Source organism: Labeo rohita, chromosome 10 (assembly GCF_022985175.1).
Source record: "Labeo rohita strain BAU-BD-2019 chromosome 10, IGBB_LRoh.1.0, whole genome shotgun sequence".
In the NCBI taxonomy this organism is placed as follows: Eukaryota; Metazoa; Chordata; class Actinopteri; order Cypriniformes; family Cyprinidae; genus Labeo; species Labeo rohita.
Genome location: NC_066878.1, coordinates 24,596,186 through 24,617,244, shown reverse-complemented (window position 1 = coordinate 24,617,244; position 21,059 = coordinate 24,596,186). Strand labels below are relative to the sequence as shown.

The following is a 21,059-nucleotide window of genomic DNA, read 5'->3' as shown; positions in this document are numbered from 1 at the left end:
TGAAAGAAGACCATCAATTTATGGATTTCATGCAAAACTGATCGGTGGTCAGTCAGTTATTACGTCAGTCTGCCATTCAGAAATGTTGAAGTGGTCATGCCAATGAATAGGAGAATTGCAGAGCAATGTGCCTTAAGTCTTCAAAAAAGGTTTAAGTTGAATCCTTCCTTTCATGTAGAGTATACAGCCTTCATGGAGGATGTTATCCAGAAGGGCTATGCAGAAAAGGTACCCATGGCTGAACTGGAGAGATGTGATGGACGTCTGTTGCATATACCCCATCACGGTGTGTATCATCCCAAAAAACACAAAATCTGAGTTGTGTTCAATTGTGGAGCTTCTTTTCAGGGTACATCATTGAATAGTATGCTTCTGCCAGGTCCTGATTTAACCAGCTCACTAGTGAGTGTCCTTGTACGATTTAGACTTGAACTTTTTTGCCATGATGGCCGACATCGAATCCATGTTCCATCAAGTCAGAGTTCATTCCGGAGACTGTGATGTCCTGAGATTCTTGTGGTGGCCAGAAGGTAACATAAACAACGTCTAGAGGAATACAGAATGGTAGTCCATTTGTTCGGTGCAACATTTGATTCCAAGACATTGGATGTTGGTTTTAGTAACTTCTACGTGGATGACTGCCTAGTTTCCGTTTCTTCCAAAGTAGACGCTGTGCAGCTGTAGAAGGATCTCACTAGTATGCGTTTAACTTGGAAAAAATGAACAAGTAACAGCCCTGCTGTATTGGCTGCGATACCTGAAAAGGACAGAGAGACAAAGGTCTGATTTGGATCATGATACTTTGCCACTGGAAAGAGCATTGGGAGTGCAATGGTGTGCTGAATCAAGTCAAGTCAAGTCACCTTTATTTATATACCGCCTTTAACAATACAGAATTGTGACAAGGCGGCTGTACAGTATTAAATAGGAAACAGTACATCAACAATGCCAAAGGCAACATTAAACACTCACTTTATAGGTAAAGGTAGTTAATCAAAAACAATAAAATAAAATGCAATATTGTGTTAAGAGAAAGTGTCCCCAACTAAGCAAGCCAGAGGCGACAGCGGCAAGGAACCAAAAAGCAAGGCAAGAGTTACACCGTTAAAACCCATTACAATCCCTCGCTTGGAACTTACAGCTGCTACGTTGGCTAGCCGCATCGACAAGATCTGGATGAAAGAACGCAAGATGTCCTTTCAGGATTCAGAATATTTTGGACAGATAGCACTTCAGTGCTTAAATATATTTGAAACAAGACCTCAAGATTTAAGTGCTTTGTGGCTAACAGGGTGTCTGAAATTCTGAAGGTTTCGGATGTAACAAAGTGGAGATATGTGAACTCCAAGCAATCCAGCAGATCTGGCATCTAGAGGAGTGAAAGTGGATGCATTCTTGAAGAATGACATGTGAATTTCTGGTCCCACATTCCTTGTTTGACCGCCAGAAGAGTGGCCAAAGGATCCAACTGATGGAGACTTAATATTGTCTCATGATCCTGAGATCAAAAGAAGTGCTCTGATAAACATGGTTGAGGTCAAAGAAGAATCTGACTTTGTATCACGTCTCATCAATTACTTCTCCACTTGGGCTCGATTAAAGAAAGCTGTAGCTCGGATCCTTCATTTGAAGAAAAACTTGATGGACCTTAGCAAGGTAAGGAAACGACTGCAGTCTTCTCTTGTTTGTTCTGGTGCAGATCGAGATCAACAAGGGATAATTGTTAACAAGGAAATGCAGAAGATTAAATCCACTGTGTGTAAGGACTTGCTCTCAGTGGAAGAATTGGAAAAGACTGAAATGGTAATCATTCAATTCTGTCAAAAAAAGAAATTCACTGAGGAGTTGACAAGTCTACGAAGGGAGGGAGTAGTCAAACAAAATAGTCCTCTTTATAGCCTTAATCCAATTCTTTGGTCTGATATTGTCAAGGTTGGTGGACGTCTTGGTAAGGCACTGATACCTGAAGAATCTAAACATCGATCATATTGGCTAAAGACTGGCATACATCTAACTTGATTCTGCGCCAACTTCATGAAGACATGGGACATAATGGACTGAACTACATGCTGGCTGCCCTTCGATATTGGATCCCTGGAGCTAACGTAGCCAGAAGAATTGTAGCAAAATGTGTAGTGTGCAGAAGGTTCCATGGAATTGCTGGCCGACTTGCCTCAAGATCGAGTTTCACCAGACAAACCACCCTTTACATATGTTGGTGTGAACTGTTTTGGCCCTTTGGAGATCAAGTGAGGAAGAACCATCATAAAGCCTTACGGGGTCATCTTTACATGCTTGGCCATCAGAGCTGTTCATATTGAAACTATTTCATCTTTAGACACCGATTCATTCATTCATGCACCAAGACGTTTAATTGCTCAACGAGGACAAGTGGCTGAAATACAATCAGATAATGGAACAAACTTTGTCGGCGCTGAACGTGAATTACAGGAAGCGATACAAAATTGGAATCACAAGCAGATCAATAATGTTGTTCTTCAGAAGAAGATAAAATGGATCTTCAGTCCTCCAACCGGCTCCCACCATGGAGGGATCTGGGAAAGGCTCATCAGATCAGTAAAGAAAATCCTGAATTTCATTCTTCAAAGGCAAAGTTTGGATGAAGAGGGCCTTCATACATTCTTGTGTGAAGTAGAATCCATACTTAACCGACCCGTGACCAGATCTTCTTTGGATCCCAATGACACCTAATCATCTTCTCCTTCTAAAAACAAAGCTGTCATTACCACCTGGATTGTTTGTGAAAGAAGACTTGTATGCCCGTCGAAGATGGCGCCAAATTCAATAATTGGCTAATCTATTTTGGATTAGCAAAGATTTGTCATCGTCTTGAAGCTGAGGTATCTACAGACTAATTATGACAGTGAACTTTGAGAGTTCTCAACTGACCGTTTTTGACTTTTGAATAGGGATGCACGATATTATTGGACTGATATCGGAGCTGGATGATAATTGCTTTAAATGTAAATATCGGCATAGGCCCGATATGGAAAAATTATGCTGATGTGTCTTGCCGATAAGAGGAATATGTTAACTCCCATGTGCTGAGGGTGTGCTAGCGATTACATGTCAGCAGTGTGGCTCACTCTTGAAACGAGGTTTTGCCTGAATGGTGAGTAGATTCACTGTTTTGGATCACTACATTTAAACTGAGAGTGCACGTACAGAATGACACGTTCCGTGTGTGTTAGAGTGAACAGTAATAGCACGTGTAGGGGCCATTGCAGAGCGCGCCGATGTTCCATTTGCGATCATTTACTGTTGGCCGTTTCATATGCTCCTTTTTTTAATGGTTTCATGGTGCTAGTTGTTGTATTTTGAAACACAATGGCAATGTTTGCAATTGACGTGATCGGCATTTAAAATAAAATAATCCCAAAAGTATTTACGGCGAGGTCACTGAATTCTCTTTCTCCGGTGGCACGACGGCAAAACACACTGTTGCTCATATGAAACATTTTTATGTGAACAAGTGAGGTACAAAGCATGCTTTATAAGAAAGATAATTGGTTAGCAGGCAAATGTTAGTAGCGAGAATGGCATGAATCCAAAAGCATTTAAGCCCATACATTTAAAGCCATACGCAGCTGTGTGTCCTGTTTTACTGGTTGCTCACGAGTTGCCGTGGACTTAATACTTACACTTTCTTTTTTCCAAATCCTCACCGTCTCACCCTTACATTGCGCAGGTTTATTTTCTTGTCATTCATTCTAAATCCATGTTTTCGTATCCCTTACTGTGGTAAACTGTGGGTGGGAAATGACAGATTTCATGGCAATAAATTAAGAAATCGTTAATAAGACTTATTCATTTTACAAATGAATTAAAAATAATAAATCGTAGGAACAAATTAACAAGTTGTAGGAAAGAATTACGTTCCTGTTCGTGTCCCATTTGGTATTCTTGTGCAAAAAAACCAAAAAAAAAGTTTATCTTTGCTGTTTACTTCACGTTACACTATCAGTTTTTTTTTTTTTTTTTTTTTTTTTTTATTTATTTGATACCTCAGTGTTTGCTAAATGTTCTCTAACTTATTAGTCTGTATATAATACAGCATATGATGCATACCATGTCTGGTTTTATTGGTTTTTGTTAATGTTATGTAAGCTATATTTGTCATTGTAGCCTACTGTTTTATTGTTGTTGTGCTTTTTAATTAAGAATAACAATTAATGCATCTTTTGCTTTAGACTTAAAAAGTGAAAGGTGTATAGATGTAAGCAAAACAGACAATTTTCGTGTAAAATGTAACAAGATTGTGTGGTGGTTTCTGCCGCTTCTGTGAGAAATCACTCGAAGTCTTGAGGTTTTGATGCCAGAAGAGACAACAAAGCCGAGAGACTCCGCAGAGCATCTCCACAATCTGTATCTGCACACTCTTTTATACAGTTGTTTCCACGAGGCGTGTTTAACATAGTCCTTCTACCCCTATACAATGCATACATTTTACTCAGGAAACGTGTTCATCATGATGGTAAACTAACTTCATTACACTCTTCTCCGGGCCTCTTTATGTCCTTCTGCAGGCCCTCGGTACATACAAGAGATACATGGTTTTAATCGTAGCTTACACACATGGCTATATTCACACTGATTATACTTGTTTACTTCAGATTTTGATTAATAAAAATCTTCTACAATTGCGAATTCGAAAGTGAAAGCATCCGAAGCTCGGCTTATAACATAGCAAAAGCAAAAAAACTCCGTTCACAATGCAAATCATAAATAAAACTAGCCTACTGATGAAAATGAAGGGGTTGAATGTTAACCACACATTATTGTTTATTTATTCCTAACAAATAAGTTCTTGTTTTTTGAACTCTTGTACACACACACAAGCATACACGTTTTCACATTTCCTAAATACTTTGTACATCATTTCTCTTTTTTCTTTTCAATGATTTATGGATGTGTATGTTATATTGTCTTTATATATATAACATAATAGCGTTGGTGATTATTAAAGGTGTAGTGTGTAATAATCAGGGGCTGGAATGGAAGTGCTGAAAAGTTTGTCTGTGTTTTTTGTATTTCTGGGGGTTTGGTCACATGGGTGATGCAGGTGGATATTTACCTGATTGTGTTTCCTGTTTGATAATGGAGTAGAGAGGGGGAGAGTAGCAGGAGCGCTCACTTCCTGTTGACGGTTCAGCATGTTTTTTTAATTGTTTTAACAGTGCATTTGTTTGTTACATCGTGTTAATAAATCTTCAAAGAATTTTTTTTTGTCTTGTGACTGTTAATCAGAGAACAACGGTAAATTACTGAGAAATTACAATCAGATAAATATTTAAGCTCAAACTGGTTGACACACACATAAAAAATAAATACATAAATAAATAAATATATATGTATATATGTATGTGTGTGTGTGTGTGTGTGTATTTATTTATTTATATTTTATTTTATTTATTTTTTTATTTATAGAATATATGTTCTACAATGTCTGCTATAATGGGTGTCCAGTCAGATCCGTGAGCGGTCGGTGAAGAAAGACTGGGACGACTTAATAAACACATGCCTCAAATTCTTCCGCTGAACTTCCTTCAGGAATAAACATAGTAATTGGAGTTGATGAAGGTCCAGAGAATGCTGTCTGCTGTGTTTTCAAAGGCTCAGATTACAGATGAATCCGACGATCTTCTTCTGAGGAAGGACACTGGAGACGTAAGCTGTAATGTGGGCTTTATTGTCCCTGCGTCTTTATTAAGTGACGTCCACTTCAGACTAACTCTAGATAACATTCTTCACCGCCAACCCAGTCCTTTGATCCACTGAGAGTGACCTTTTGTCATATTTGAGTTTCATGTTTCTTCAAATGCTCTTAAGAATGGAGAGATTCCGTGTGAAGCACATCTGATTTGCAAGATGAGGAGCAAACAGTCATTCAGAATGAAAACAAACACAAGTCTGCTCTCATTCTTACACTGATTTCAGCTGAACACTTTATTCCCTAATGAGTTTGGAGTAACTGTTCTGATTATTTCCCAGTTAGTCATTACTACGGAAGCTTGTTTCCACCACAGAACAAAAAAAATGAAAGGATAATTGCCACTTTTATCCCACAGTTCCAACATCGTTTCATCAGAATTGCGAGATATAAACCTGCAATTGAGAGTCATAAAGTCAGAATTGCAGGATGTGAATGTACTTCTTTTTGATGCTTTTCTTGCAATTCTAGCTTTTTTTTTTTTTTTTTTTTTCTTTTTTACATCTCACAATTCTGCTTTTTTTTGTAATTCTTGCAATCACAAGCTGTTATCTGTCCTGCCTTTACCATCTCATAATTCTTACTTTTTTTCTTGCAATTGTAGATTCATATCTTGAAATTCTAACTTTTTGATACCTTGCAATTCTGACATTTTTCTTGCAATTCTGACGACTTATCTCATAATTCTTACACTTTTTTTTCTTGCAATTGTAAGTTTATATCTTGCAATTTCTACTTTTTTTTTTTTCTCACAGTTGTGGGTTTATATCTTGAAATCAATAATTTAATAATAATTTTTGTAATTCTAGTTTTTACATGTCTTAATACTGTTTGTTTTCTTCAGTTGTAAGCTTATATCTCTCAATTCTGATTTATGCTTCACAATCCTTAATTGTTTTGCATTTGCAAGTTCGTATCTTGCAATTCTGACTTATCGCAATTCACTTTTTTCTTGTAATTGTAAAAGTTTATATCTTGAAAATATTACTTTGTATACCTCGCAATCTGATGTTTTTCTTGCAATTCTGTGTTTGTCTTGGAATTTTAGCTTTTTTACATCTCACAATTTTGACTTTTTTTCCTGCAAGTTTATATCTCTCTTTTTTTTTTTTTTAATTTATTTATTTTTTGCAATTTGACATTCATATTTTGCAGTTCTGATTTTTTTTTTTTTATACCTCAACTTTTTTTCTTACAATTGCAAGAAAAAAAGTTGAGAAACTACGAGAAAGGTCACAATTGTAAGACATAAAAAAAAAGTTGCAAGATTTTTTTTTTAATACGTTTTTTTTTTTTTTTTTTTAAACCAGTCACAAGTTTCTATCTTGCAATTCTGACAAGTCCCTCAATCGCATGTATATATCTTGCAACTGTTTTTTTTTTTTTTTTTTTTTTTTTCTCACAACTGTGGGCTTCTCTCAAAATTCCAACTTTTTTTGTATCCCACAATTCTGACTTTTAGTCTTGCAATTGCAAGTTTATATCTTGCAATTCTTACTTTTTCTCGCAACAGTGAGTTTGTCATCTCGCATTTTTCCCCTCGTTCACAAGTCGGTATCTCGCAATTCTGTCCTTTTTCTTGCGTGTTAATATGTCGATTATGATTTTGTAACTTAAAATTGTGAGTTTATTCACAGTTCTGCGAACAAAGTCAGTTTTGAGATGAAAAGTCAAAATTACCTTTATATTTTTCCTTTGTCCTTGACACAAAAAACACAAAAGCAATGCTTTCATTCAGTTTGATATATTTATTTATATATATGTATGTATGTATAAAATTAGACAGATACGGCTGTTTTCATATACAAAAGGCCAATAAAACAAGAAGAAAACACAGGAAGTGTGTAACAGGCGTTAGTCGATGAAGGCACTCTCTCATCCACAGTGTTCCAGTTAATATGATGGTGTGATGCGATAGTGCTGCAGTCTGGATCAGAAACAGTGCAGGATTTGCAACCGCAGTACAGAATCGAACCAGTACCGACAGGCATCATGGAATGTGCAGTACAACAAAATAATCATCATCTAGGCAAATTTAAAAAAAAAAAAGTAACAAAACAACTCCAGCATCAGAAACGCAAAGGAATGATCCGTCAGTCACGGCTGATTTTGGTCTCGATAGTGTTTGGAAAAAACTAAACAAAACTTAAGTTATGACACCGCATGAAATGCACATAAGAAGATTTTTTAAAAAAAACTTAAGACTTAAAAGTGGAGTGTTTTAACTCAAATGGCAGCGACGCATTAAATGCGGAACGTACAGTCTAGTTGACTAAACTAACACTGGGCATTTCTACACACCTATGCTAACATGATTAGTGCTGTCTTGTTAACAAGCTAACTAGTCTAACCGCTGAGACGTGCAAACCGTCCTCCTCCTCCGTTTGGCAGCTTTTGGAGCGTTTGGGATCACGGGCGTGTGACGATTACCCGTCGTGCTCCGTGATTTTCAGCTGTAGTTAGAACGTCAGTTACATGCAGACGCAGCCGGACCGGCGCAGACGAGCGCATGCGGATCACGTCTCACCACGCACACAAAAACTACACTGCTCTTTGGGACAATTCATGTACAAAACAAAAATAACATCACAATGCAAATGCAAATCTCATCATCTAAAAATAGTACACAATGTAAATTGAACATATTTATACATAATTGTATTTCTATGTCGATTAAAAAAAAAAAAAATACTATTACACTGTAAAAAAACATTTGTTGAGTCAACTTAAAATAATGTGTTGCTGCCTTAGTTTTAGGTTCAGTCAACTCAACAGTTTAGTCAACTTGTACTAGATATTGGAGTTGATTCAACTTAAAATTTTAAGGCAGCTGGCTAACAAGCACACCTTTTAAGTTTAACACCAAATTTTTTGTTTAGTCAACTCAAATATCTAAGATGTCACTTAGTACTAAACTTATTTGAGTTGTCTGAACCTAAAATTAAGGCAGCAGGGTAACAAATTATTTTAAGTTAACTCAACAAAATAAAGAAAATAAAGTTTGTACAGTTATTAAAATCAACATTTCTTAATTGTCATTAAAATAATGTTTAAAAAAAAGCATGATATGATAGACAGGCTTCATTTTCTCTGCACAAGCCACATTTTGATTTAGTCATGAAAAACATTTAAAAAATAATAATAATAATAATAAAGCATATTTTCCCACAAACTGATCACCATGCAAAATATATTACTTATATGGCAATTTATTTATTTATTTTTTTTTAAGTTTAAAAAAAATATTTTTATAAGACAAAAATATTGTCATAATTAATGCATGGTCCTTTAGAAATGCTTTTTTTTTCTATGCAAACCATTATTTTTGTTTGATTTTGTGCTGAAATGTAACATAGATGTGTGCAAAACACACAAACGCACAAAACTTGACATTTAACTTAATAACAAAATAAAGAATAATTGAAAATCGTGTTAATGTAAAAACATTTTCCGACAAATCTCTAATGGTTCTTATGCAAAATATATAGCATCATGCTATTTTCTGTGTTGACTAAAAAATGCATTACAGTAACATTTTAATAGCAGCAATGAAAATCTAGGGTTTACTTAGTGTCATGGAAAATAATGAACAAAAAGAAAAAACATTAATTCAAGGTTTTAAAGGCTTGAAAATATGGTCCATTTTTGCATGATAATCACACAAAAAAATTGTATGAATTTGACCAAAAAATACTATGGTATTGTGGACATTTAAATGCAAAACACAGTATTTTTGGATGGAATACAGTAAAAGAGTACTGTACTCCAGTAATGAGAATCTAATGAGACGTTCATGAGGACTGGGGGTGATCATATATCATATCATATCATATCATAACAATAACATTCAAAACACATCATTTTCTCAATGCAAAGTCTATCTGGTTAGTCTGAGTGGTGAGACGCGCGGCGCGCGAGATCCGGCTGCGACGTGTTACTCTAAAAACTCACATTGACATGAAAACACACAGAGAAACAGAAGAAAGAGTCTGTGGTCACGTGCCGTCATCAGTCCAGTACTAACCCACTAACCCACCCGTCTGACCCGTCACGTCCGTCCCGCGGGATCTCCGAATGACGTGATGAAGAGATGCACGTGCCAAGGCGCTCTAGTTCTTGCGGATGTCTGCGTACACCACCGGCTCCATCTTGTGGAAGGAGTTCTTGCTGCCGGAGTGATCGAGCTGGGCGTAAATCACCGGCCCCTGAACGCCAACCAGAGACACACACACACACGCGCACACACACACACACAGAGTGAGACAGAAACACGAGTCTGACACGCGACACGCAAACGCACAGATACCCGCAGGACTGACGCTCTTTCAAGTGGAGCGTGAGCGCTTGAGTTTACACAATGACAGCAGATGGTGATCGCTCAAGCTCCACATACGACAAACACACACACAGTGGAAAACAAGCAGGAATTTGCCCGCTTTCATGGGAAATGTGTTGCGTGTCAACATTGTACTTTTAAAAAAACCTGTTTGCTTCTCAATTCAGAATCATGATATTACATCAACAATAAATATTATTACTATTATCATTCAAATATTGAGTTTTGTTTTAATACAAAAAGAAAATAAGGAAATATATTACTATTATATTATAAAATTAAAAAAAACGGTATTATAATTATTTACAAACTATTTTGTATTGGTAATTTTTTTTTATTATTATTATTATTATTATTAATAATAATAATAATAATTTTATCATACTAATATTTACTGTAGTATTAATTTCTAGAGTAACAATGAGACTAATTATTTTATAGAATTATTATATAAAAACAGTATTTAATTAAAATTATTATCTACAAATTATTTTTTATCGTTGTTGTTGTTTTAATTAATAATAATAATAATAATAATAATAATAATAATAATAATAATACATTTATCATACTATTTATGGTTGTCTTAATTTCTGGAGTGATGACAAGACGACAAGAATTATTTTATAGAATTCTTAAATAAAAAAACATTAATTATAATAATTTACAAATTATTTTGTATAATTGGTGGTGGTGGTGTTTTTTTATTTATTTATTATTAATATTAAGAAGAAGAAATATTTAATTTATCATACTATTTATGGTTGTCTTAATTTCTGGAGGGACAATGAGACTAATTATTTTATAGACCTATTAAATAAACTATTTATAATAATTATTTACAAATTATTTTGTATCACAGATGCGGCTGTTTTTATTATTAATAAAATTGTATTTTATTAAGAAAAAATTAATTTATCACACTTATTTATGGCGGTCTTAAATTTTATAATTTTATAATAATTTACACATTTTGAATCATTATTGTTTATTATTATTATTATTATTATTATTATTATAACAATAAAAAATAATAATTTATCATACTAATATTTATGGTTGTTTTAATTTCTGGAGAGACAGTGAGACTATTTTATAGAATTATTAAATTAAAAAAATATAATTATAATTATTTATAAATTTTGTATTTGTATTAATGTTGTTGTTTTTATTTATAATAGTAGTAATAATAATAAATAATAATAATTTATCATATTTATGGTTGTCTTCATTTCTGGAGTGACAACTAGAATAATTTTATGGAATTATTAAATTAAAATTGAAAATTTAACCAACTGTAGAGGAGGTTACACTCTTACCTTACTCTTATCACGCACTCACAAACATAAATGTAACTTAATTTCTTTAAATAGGCTTCACTCATGATTCTGATGACAACCTTGAAGTTGGATGAAACTTTTTTTGAAAAATACACATTACATTTATGTTTGTAAAGTGAGTGTTGTACATTTTTTAGAACAGAATTACTAAAAGAAACTGACAGTAATAATTGTTGTTATTGAGTCTCTCCAGTTGGTGTCGCTGTTGTTGAGCATTTGTGAAGGTGAGTGTTTGAAGTGTTTGAATCCTAATGAATTATTGTGTAAAAGTGTTAATTAAACTAATAACTGACACTGTGTATAACCAACATCAGCATCTGGAATCGAATTCAGTTTAGCTTCTGTGACGGGCCGAGCGTGTGGTGACAGGTCGTGTTTAGTTTTCAGATTGTTGAATCAAACGTTTCTGCCACCGGTCACAGATAACAACACTCGCTTCAGCCTCGAATCGAGACGGTTTTTCTGTTCATTTCAGGAGCTTGCCAGACACAATCATTGTGAGCATTCAGAGACACACAATGACATGAGGGTGATGTAAACACAGCATCAGCACTGATGGGAACAAACAAACATTCACACTCGCTGATTCACACACACGTTCACTCTCGCCAGTGTTAATTTTGTCAATGAAGACGACGACGAACAATACTCATTAATGAACTTTTTTTTTTTTTCCCTGTGACAAAGACGAGACGCTGATGAGCTAAAACTAATGTCTGATGATAAAAAGTATGACAATTTATGCCGCATCTTCATTAACAAGATGAGACGAGAGTGTTATTTGAATTCCGTCTTAAAGGGACAGCGCTCCTAAATAAATGCCTATCTGTCATTAATGTTAACCAACAAAAGACGTTCAATAAATGTACTTACTGCATCTAAAAAATGAGTTTAATTGGTATCTCTTTCGTATTTGTCTTGTGCTGCTTTTTCACAAATTATAAATTATATATAAATGAACAACTATAGTTTTTACAAGTACTCCTTTTCCACAGCTGTTAAATATGGAAGCCTAAAAAAAAAAGGTTATTGCGACTTTTTGCAAAAAAAGACAATTCTGACTTTTTTTCTTACAATTGTGGGATATAAACTTGCAATTCTGTGAACGTATCAGTCTCTTTTTTTCAGTGGCGAAAACGGGCTTCTGTAGTTAAAGGGACAGTTCACCCAAAAATGAAAAGTGTCATTTATTCAATCCTTGATTCAAATTAATCATAAGCTTCGAATTAGAATTGATTATTTTTGTTTGAAGACTAAAATAGCTACCAAAACAAATGTTGGTAACTGCAGTTTGACTAAAAGTTGACACATGCAATGACTTTCATCGACTAAAACTAGTCTCAAATGACTAAAATGTGACTAAGACTATTAAGCATTTTAGTGACAAGATAAAGACTAAATCAAAAACGCCTGTCAAAATTAACACTGACTCTCTCTCACACACACACACACACACACACATCACACATCGCACCCATTCACACTCACACAGACTCACAAATACACACACACACACTCTTTCATTCATTCACTCAGTCATACACACATTCAAACTCACTCCGTCTAGGGCTGGGCAATAAATCGTTGATAATTATTGTGCGATATCAATTTCCTTGTTAAACGATAACAAGAGTTCAATAAATGTTCGATATAACGTTTACGCGACAAAGGCAGAAGAACAGAGCGCTAGTCAAAGCACAGCACCCGGACCGTTCATCCGCCCGGATCAAAGTTGAATCGGAGGCACGGCGCAAATTTACTAGGGCGGATGATTTTACTCACCGATGAGTCTCAGTCACTAAACAGCAGCAGTGTGAACACAAATGACTCCGTTTACAACCTGATGAAACGGCGCTGACTAACAGGAGAAACACTGTGTGCAACCAAACGGTCAGATGACTTTAATCTACAGATCACCATTTACCATAGATTTACCGTAGTAGCACTAAATGCACCGTGGTCACAAATGTGGGTATATTTGTGTCAAATTCTATTATATTATTAATGTAGACATGTATTAAATATATTAAAGGAGGAGTAATGCATATATACAGTATTTTTTTTTATTAAGCTACAGCATTTATGCATTTTATACTAAGTATATTTAGACGACTGTTTTTCATACAAATATTTAGGAACCATATAACAGCCAGTTTTTAAAGGGATTCACTGTTTCTGATGGAAGTGAATAAAATAATCTTTTCCAAAGACAAAATCATCTTGACTGATTAAGTGTTTTGTTATAAGCGACAAGAGCGAATCGAATAATAGAATACAAACGGGCTGATGAGGTCAGAGCGGTGCGAAAATGAACTTTTCCTTTCTTTATATCTTGAGAATGTGGCGACACACACCTGGGGTTACACCGGAACGCAAACATCAGAAAGTCATGACGGTTCTCTGTGTTTCAGCGAGAGATGGTGATTCACTGACGATGGATGAAACAGAGACTGGCTTGTATTTGATACTGACATGAGTATTTTTTCCGCACTCATGTTAACAGATCTGAACGCGCACGGCTGCGGTACGGCAGTGCGTTCCAGGAGCAGCGCAACACGAAAATGTAGTAATTATACCATAAATGCATGTAATTAAAGTAACTGCCTGAATAGTAAAAATAGTTTCATGGCCGGTAAAAAAAAAAAGGTTTGGGCTGGTCAGTTTTTTCATGTCACCGGTCATTGGCAGGTGTAGCAAAAAGTCAGTTTTAGGTCCTTTTTATTTTAACTGTTATTCTTCTCATGACCTATAGATGACACTATGGAAGAGCAATGGTAAAAATCAGAATATAAAAAAAAAATCAGAATAATTCAATTTCACCATATAAGAATAAGGTTGCTACAGTTTTTACAGATATGACTGATTTTGATAATGAACATAAATCTACATCTGCATCCAAACTCAAACTACTATCAAATGTGTACTACTAAGAGACAAACTTTTTTTTTTAAATTATTATTATTATTATTATTATTATTATTATTATTGTTATTATTACTATTAATATTATCAGGTAACACAAACCTGTTTCTTGATTTTAAACGATATTACTCTTCCTTCCTTAAATTATATTATCCCTTCTTCCTCGGCTGGGATTATTTACAACCGCATTTGTGATCGTTTGAAGCCGCATTTAAACTACATTTTGGAAGTTCAAAATCAGGGCACCATATCAGTCCATTATATGGAGAAAAATGCTGAAATCTTTTCCTCAAAAAACATAATTTCTTTACAGCTGAAGAAAGAAAGACATGAACATCTTGGATGACAAGAATCTTTGTTCTGGAAGTGAACATCTTTAAGATATGTAGTTAGGAAAAATGACTGGAAAAAGTTAAGAATTCAAAAAACTGAAGTGTTTGTCATGTTCTGACCATAAAGAATAGTTTAAAGCCACATTTAACTTTTGTTTTTACAACTTTTACACTGTAGCAAATAGGGCTGCGATTATGGGGAGAAAAAAAAAAAAAAAAAAAAATCATAATTGCCGATTACAACCTTGAAACTATAATTGTGATTATTAATTACGACTATCACAATTTACACTGAATGATGTTTTGAACGGCTTTACACCATTGTTTGAAGCAACTGCATGCCACATTTTTGTACATAGTTTCTTGTTTAAATATAAATGTATACAAATATAAAAATTTATATTAAGCAGAATAGTGTAAGGTTGTTTTTTTGTAATTGTGCCTTTGAACAATTACATAATTGTGGCATCTGTAATTGTAATCACGATTAGAAATTTGATTGTGCAGCCCTAGTAGCAAAAATCTGCCTTTAAAATTATGACATTTATCGTGATAATTAGCAAAATCAACTGATATGAAAAGAAATTATTGCGTTTTTTTTTTTTTGCCCGTATCGCCCAGCCCTAGCCGAGTCACACGTAATCACACTCCCACTCATTCACACACTCGTTCAGGCTGTGGGAGGCTCGTACCTGTACGGGTGCGGAGGGGCTGGAGCAGCGGGAGTTGTCGTTGCTAGACTCCGCTTTCTTCCCCACCCTAGTGTTCTGTGAGCTCACACTCTCTAACGAGGTGCAGCTACACGCACGCACACACACAGAGATGGACGCAAACACAAATGAGATGAGAGATGACACAAGCAATATGAAACAAACGCCGCAACACCAGCTGCTATGATCAAAACACACACAGACTTCAGGCAGATGAGATGACACAAACACACACACAGACACACAGACGTGAGCTGACAAGGTTAATGACACACTGAACACTGAACATCAGTCATGTGATGCCTCATATTTCACACACAAAGCAGCAGAAATACCTACCACATCATGTTTTCCTAAAATCAAATAAGGGATGTTCTATTATGTTTCACAGTAGGTTTGTTTACATGCTCTGTTCATCAATCCCAGTGATTTGAATCTGATTTTAGCTCCGTTTACATGAACCTTTACCGTTACAATCCACTTCACATATTTGTTTTTTGTGAGCATTACATATATTCTAAACAAAACGTCAGCACATGCACAGCGCTGCATTCAGATCCAGATAAAACCACTGCAAAAATGTCAACAAGACTATGAATGCTCTTTTAATCTTGATGACAGTGCTGACAGAAAGAGCTTTTTTGCAAATATTTAGTCAATATTCAGTCTCCTCCACGGAGCAGTTCTTAAAATGTAAGACATAAATACACTGACGCACGTTTACACTACTGTGACATTATTTTCATGTCAATAAAACACATTTAACCCTGCAAATCTTAATATTAATAATAATGAGCGTTAGGCTATTTTTTACCAGAATTATTACAGTAAACTATAACTAAACAAAACTAAAAGTAAAACCGTGAAAAAAATAAAAATAAAAATTGCGTTGCTTGAAATAAATTAAGGGTTAACTTTTTTTTTTTTTTTTTACACTGTATTAACAATTTGTTGATTCAACTTAAAATAATTTGTTACCCGGCTGCGTTAATTTTAACTTCGGTCAACTCAAAATGTTAAGTTGTACTAAGTGACAACTTAGATATGAGTTCATTCAACTTAAAATTTTAAGGCAGCTGGGTAACAAGCCCAGCTTTTAAGTTTAACAAACAAAATTTTTTGTTTAGTCAACTTAAATATCTAAGTTTTCACTTAGTACAACTTGACTAACTTATTTGAGTTGACTGAACTTAAAATTTTAAGTCTGCAGGGTAACAAATTATTTTAAGTTGACTCAACAATTTTTTTTTATAGTGTATTTGCTAAGGAAACATTTATTTGAATTGAGTTTTACTTGATTTACTAAAATAACTAAAACTGAAAAATTAATAACTATATAGATATATTTAAAAAAAAATACTAAAACTTTCAAATAAAAATAACACAACATATAAAAATAAAAACAGATTAAAAATAATACAAACTATAACAGTGTTTTGAATATACCAAAATACTGCTTATAATAATAACAATAATAATAAAGTTGTCTTCATTAAAGTTTACAACAGCACCACTAATAAAAATATAACAACATACATTTTTGTTGTTGTGTTTTACACATTAAAGTACTGACAATTTAAGGAAAAAGTTTTAATTCTCATGATAATAATGTCACACTGAAAAACTTTGGTAACACTTTACAATAAGGTCTCATTAGTTAACATCAATTAATGCATTAACTAACATTAACAATGAGGAATTCATTTTTTACAGTATGTATTAACTAACTAATCATTGTTAGTTCATGTTAGCATTAATATACAGGTATACATTTTGTTATTAATGTATTAGTACATGTTGAGATTAACATTAACTATTGCTTATAAGTACCTTTTGTGTTAGTTCATGTTAACTAATGTAGTTAACTGATGTTAACAAATGAAAGCTTACTGTAAAAGGTTACCGAAACATCATAACACTCCTCAAATGAGCTTTGTTTATTTTGTTCTGCTTTGTTCTGTGGTGAAATATGAGCTGGAGATGTTTGTGAGATTCATCTGTTAAACACACGGAGCGCTTCGCCCGTGTTCAGTCCGTCAGTAAGACAGCATTCACTGAACGTATCAAACAACTCGCCGCATGTCAGTTCAACACACAGAGTCTGATTTAGTGTCAAATCACACGTCATGCTCCATGCACACGAGAGTTAACCGGTTAAACCCCACCACCACTACCTACACACACGGTTCAGCAATCACACGTACCCTTCGTAGTCGTGCCTTGGTTCCTGTCGTCTGATGATCAGGTACGTGACCACAGCGATGATGATGATGCCGATCACGGCTCCGATCACGCCGCCCACGATCACCGCCGTGCTGGTCTGAGGAAGAGACTCTGAAAACAAGAGGAACAGGCTCACTGAGAATACAGCGGCACCACAACAAAACCCAAATCCTGATACGAGTTAGTGAGAGTATTACATCACAAAGGCAGTGACTTAACTAAATAAATAAGTGTTTCGGAGTGAAACGTGTTGCTGTGTTTATTTACACGTGAGCAGCTCATGATCAGCTGTTTTTCATCTCGATTTACAGTAAATGATCCAGCAGCATCTGAGCATACACCAAACGTCTTCACAAAATACAAATGAGGAGCTCTTATCAACTAAAGACAAGCATTACAATTTCCTGCAGTTTTCCGTCAAAGTAAAAGTCGGCTTAATGTTTGTAATTCTTTTCAAAAGAAATGACAAGTTCTATGAATACTAGTAAATGTACACAAATATATTGTTTTTCTAAAGTTTCTCAAATTTTCAAAAAAGCAGTTTTAACATGTATTATTAAAAGTGCAATGCAAATAAACTTGATTTTTGTTTTACATCATCGTAAAAGTTAAAAAATAAATATTACTATTGCGCAATTTTTAATAGCTTTATTTAATAACAATAATAATACTAATATTTTTTTTAATAGTCGTATTAATATATTTCTTAATTTTCTGGAAAATAAACTGCACTTGAGTATAAGTGGCCATGGATTAAATCCTGTATTCTTAATGAAAAAAAAAAAGCACATTAGCATGATGCATGTTATTACTAAATTTATAAATAATGTAAAACATTTATAAATTTAAATGTTTACAAACATAAACAGTATAAAACATTAGAGTGGCATTCTTTTCTGTGTTCGATGTTAAATGCGTCATAAAATGCTGTAGAACATTTTAGAAAGTCGCAAGATATTCCAGATGATAAAAATGCAACTTTTATTCCAGAAAGTACATGAATCACACAGTGTTTGCAAAATTGCGCAGCTCTACAAACAAGCGGAGGAAAAAGAAATCTGCGATTAGATTTTCTAAGCACGTGTCACCCGCTCACCTTTCATGACCACCCTGACTTTAATGATGGACATCTGTCCGGAGATGTCTGGAGGATTCTTCACGTCGCAGCTGAACGTCCCGTTGTCCTTAAACTGCATCTGGATCACACGGATCGACGCGTCCTTCTTGTTCATGTCTCCAGCCCATTCCACACGGGACTTAAACTGCGGCACCGAGCCCGGAAACGGCTTCCCACCGGAGTAATAGAAGATCTGCGGAAGACAAACGTACGTGATGATCACGTGCCGACTGATATCACACATGAACATCAGTGCAGTGGAGACGAAGGACACTTACTGTAGTGGACAGTCCCGTGTCTCCCTCGGGAAGGAAAGACCACGTCACTGACGCCGAACTACTGATCACCTCTTTAGATTTAAAACTACAGGACAGAGTGGCTGTGGTCCCGTTCTCAACAAACACCTCGGCTGGAGTGAACACGTCTATCGCCGACACGCCAAACACGCCTGAAACACAGTTACACGTCAGTCAAACACCCACATACAGAATCAAACAAACATCAGCACAAACTGCAGCATCTCCATCAACACTGCACTTACACTCTGGTACGTTAAAACTACTGTACTGAAATTATATATAGCATGGAACTGAATGATTACTACAGTAATACAGGCATGATGTATGCATGATTTTAGTACCATAGCATTACCATAGTACTCTGGTTAGTTTATTTCCCTTTAAATCCAGCCATAAACGGCATTATATTAAACAGAGCATGTTATAGATGTTATTTAAGGGTTTACAACATCTTCTCATAAAAAATATAAGAAATAAAACATTAATAATGTATTCAGATGCTGATGATTTGAGTCTTTATTGTTCGTCTTTCCTGTTTGCTAAAGCTTGATCATTCAGATTTTAATAAATTAACTATTAAACATTTACAATAACAAGAGTACACGATTATATAAATAAAATATATGTATATAAACCCTTTGCATACGTTATTGATTAATCAGAAGTCATTTTCGTGTGTAAATATGAGATAATGTGATAAAGAGGGAGGCTAATGTGCTAACAGAACAATACGAGCTAAACTCCCTGAACTGACAAACACATTAAACCCTCGATTTAATTAAATCAGCTACTTCAGAACATGAAATTAATACAATATAAGAGCTGTTCTTTATGGACTGTTCATGTAGTGTTAATATAAAATCACTAGATCATTTATAACGTTAACTGAAGCTAATAGCAGGTTAGCATGCAGCTGCGCTAACGCTCACAGATGATCAAACCGCCTCAGAGAAATACGAATAAACTTACCCGCGTAAACAAACACCGCAAAAACACACCATAAAACATGATGATGTGTGAAACTCGGAAGCCTTATTTCCATCCTTAGAATTTCATAAATATCGCCCGAGTACCGGAACCTCCGCGTTTGTTTACAGCATCAGACAGACGGAGTCTCGAGCTGATCTCAGATCAGACTCACTGACGACACCGCTAACGTACCGAGCACACGTCACTGATCTCAGATCAGACTCTCTGATCTCAATTCTAATGTACCGGCCCGAATGTAATTTACTGCTGATCTGAGATCAGCCATACTGACATCAGCGTTAATGTACCGATGAATGTATGAATGTAATGTAAACCTGATCTCGGATTAGAATGACTACAGCTCTAATGAACCGAAGACACTTCACGTTACTGATCTCCAGTGTTGCGGAGTAACTAGTTACATGTAACGGAATTACGTAATTTAATTACAAAATAAATGTAATTATAATTAGTTACAGTTACTGAGAAAAAATATGTAATTAAATTACAGTTACTTTTGAAAAATGTCAGTGATTACAAAGGGGATTACATCTGAATTTTTTCACACACCCACTTACAGATTTAATTGACTTATTTTAAATTGCATTGACTGCTCTAAAATGAGACACCAATGTTTCAGGAGTTTAGGACACAGAATAGGACACATGCTTATTCAATAACTGTTTTATTTCCTATTTGGGTTTATGCATAAACTTTATTTTTTAAGATTGTTTTTTCCAAGGCATTGTTAGATGCTAGTGTTTTCTGTCATAACTATGCAAACATTTGATTTCAAACCCAGTATCGTAGCTATTAAACTATTTCTTGTTATGATGTTATTTATGTTATGGTCTTGTTATGCCATATAGCGCAGTGACCCGAGTTCGATTCCCATCTCAAGGTCCTTTGCAGATCCCGCTCCCCTCTCTCCTCCCAGCTCTCTTCTGTCATCTCTCTACTGTCCTATCACAATAAAAGGTATAAAAAGCCCAAAGATATATGTGTAAAAAAAAAAAAAAAAAAAAAAAGTCTGAATTTGTGGTGGCTGTGCTTTAAATTAAATTATTACACAGCTCAGAC

The 21,059-nt window shown here is 34.9% G+C and overlaps 1 protein-coding gene across 1 annotated transcript; it reads right to left on the bottom strand.

Annotated features, from left to right (window-relative positions):
- Nucleotides 1-7,624: 7,624 nt before the first annotated feature.
- LOC127171960 (myelin protein zero-like protein 1) lies at nt 7,625-20,147 on the bottom strand. Its single transcript, XM_051120941.1, has 6 exons — nt 19,980-20,147; nt 18,990-19,159; nt 18,691-18,904; nt 17,576-17,705; nt 15,354-15,459; nt 7,625-9,936 (listed from the first exon to the last, which is right to left on the bottom strand). The coding sequence occupies exons 1-6, from the start codon at nt 20,050-20,052 to the stop codon at nt 9,841-9,843; spliced, it is 789 nt and encodes a 262-aa protein (XP_050976898.1). The 5' UTR covers nt 20,053-20,147; the 3' UTR covers nt 7,625-9,840.
- Between the last annotated feature and the right edge of the window lie 912 nt (nt 20,148-21,059).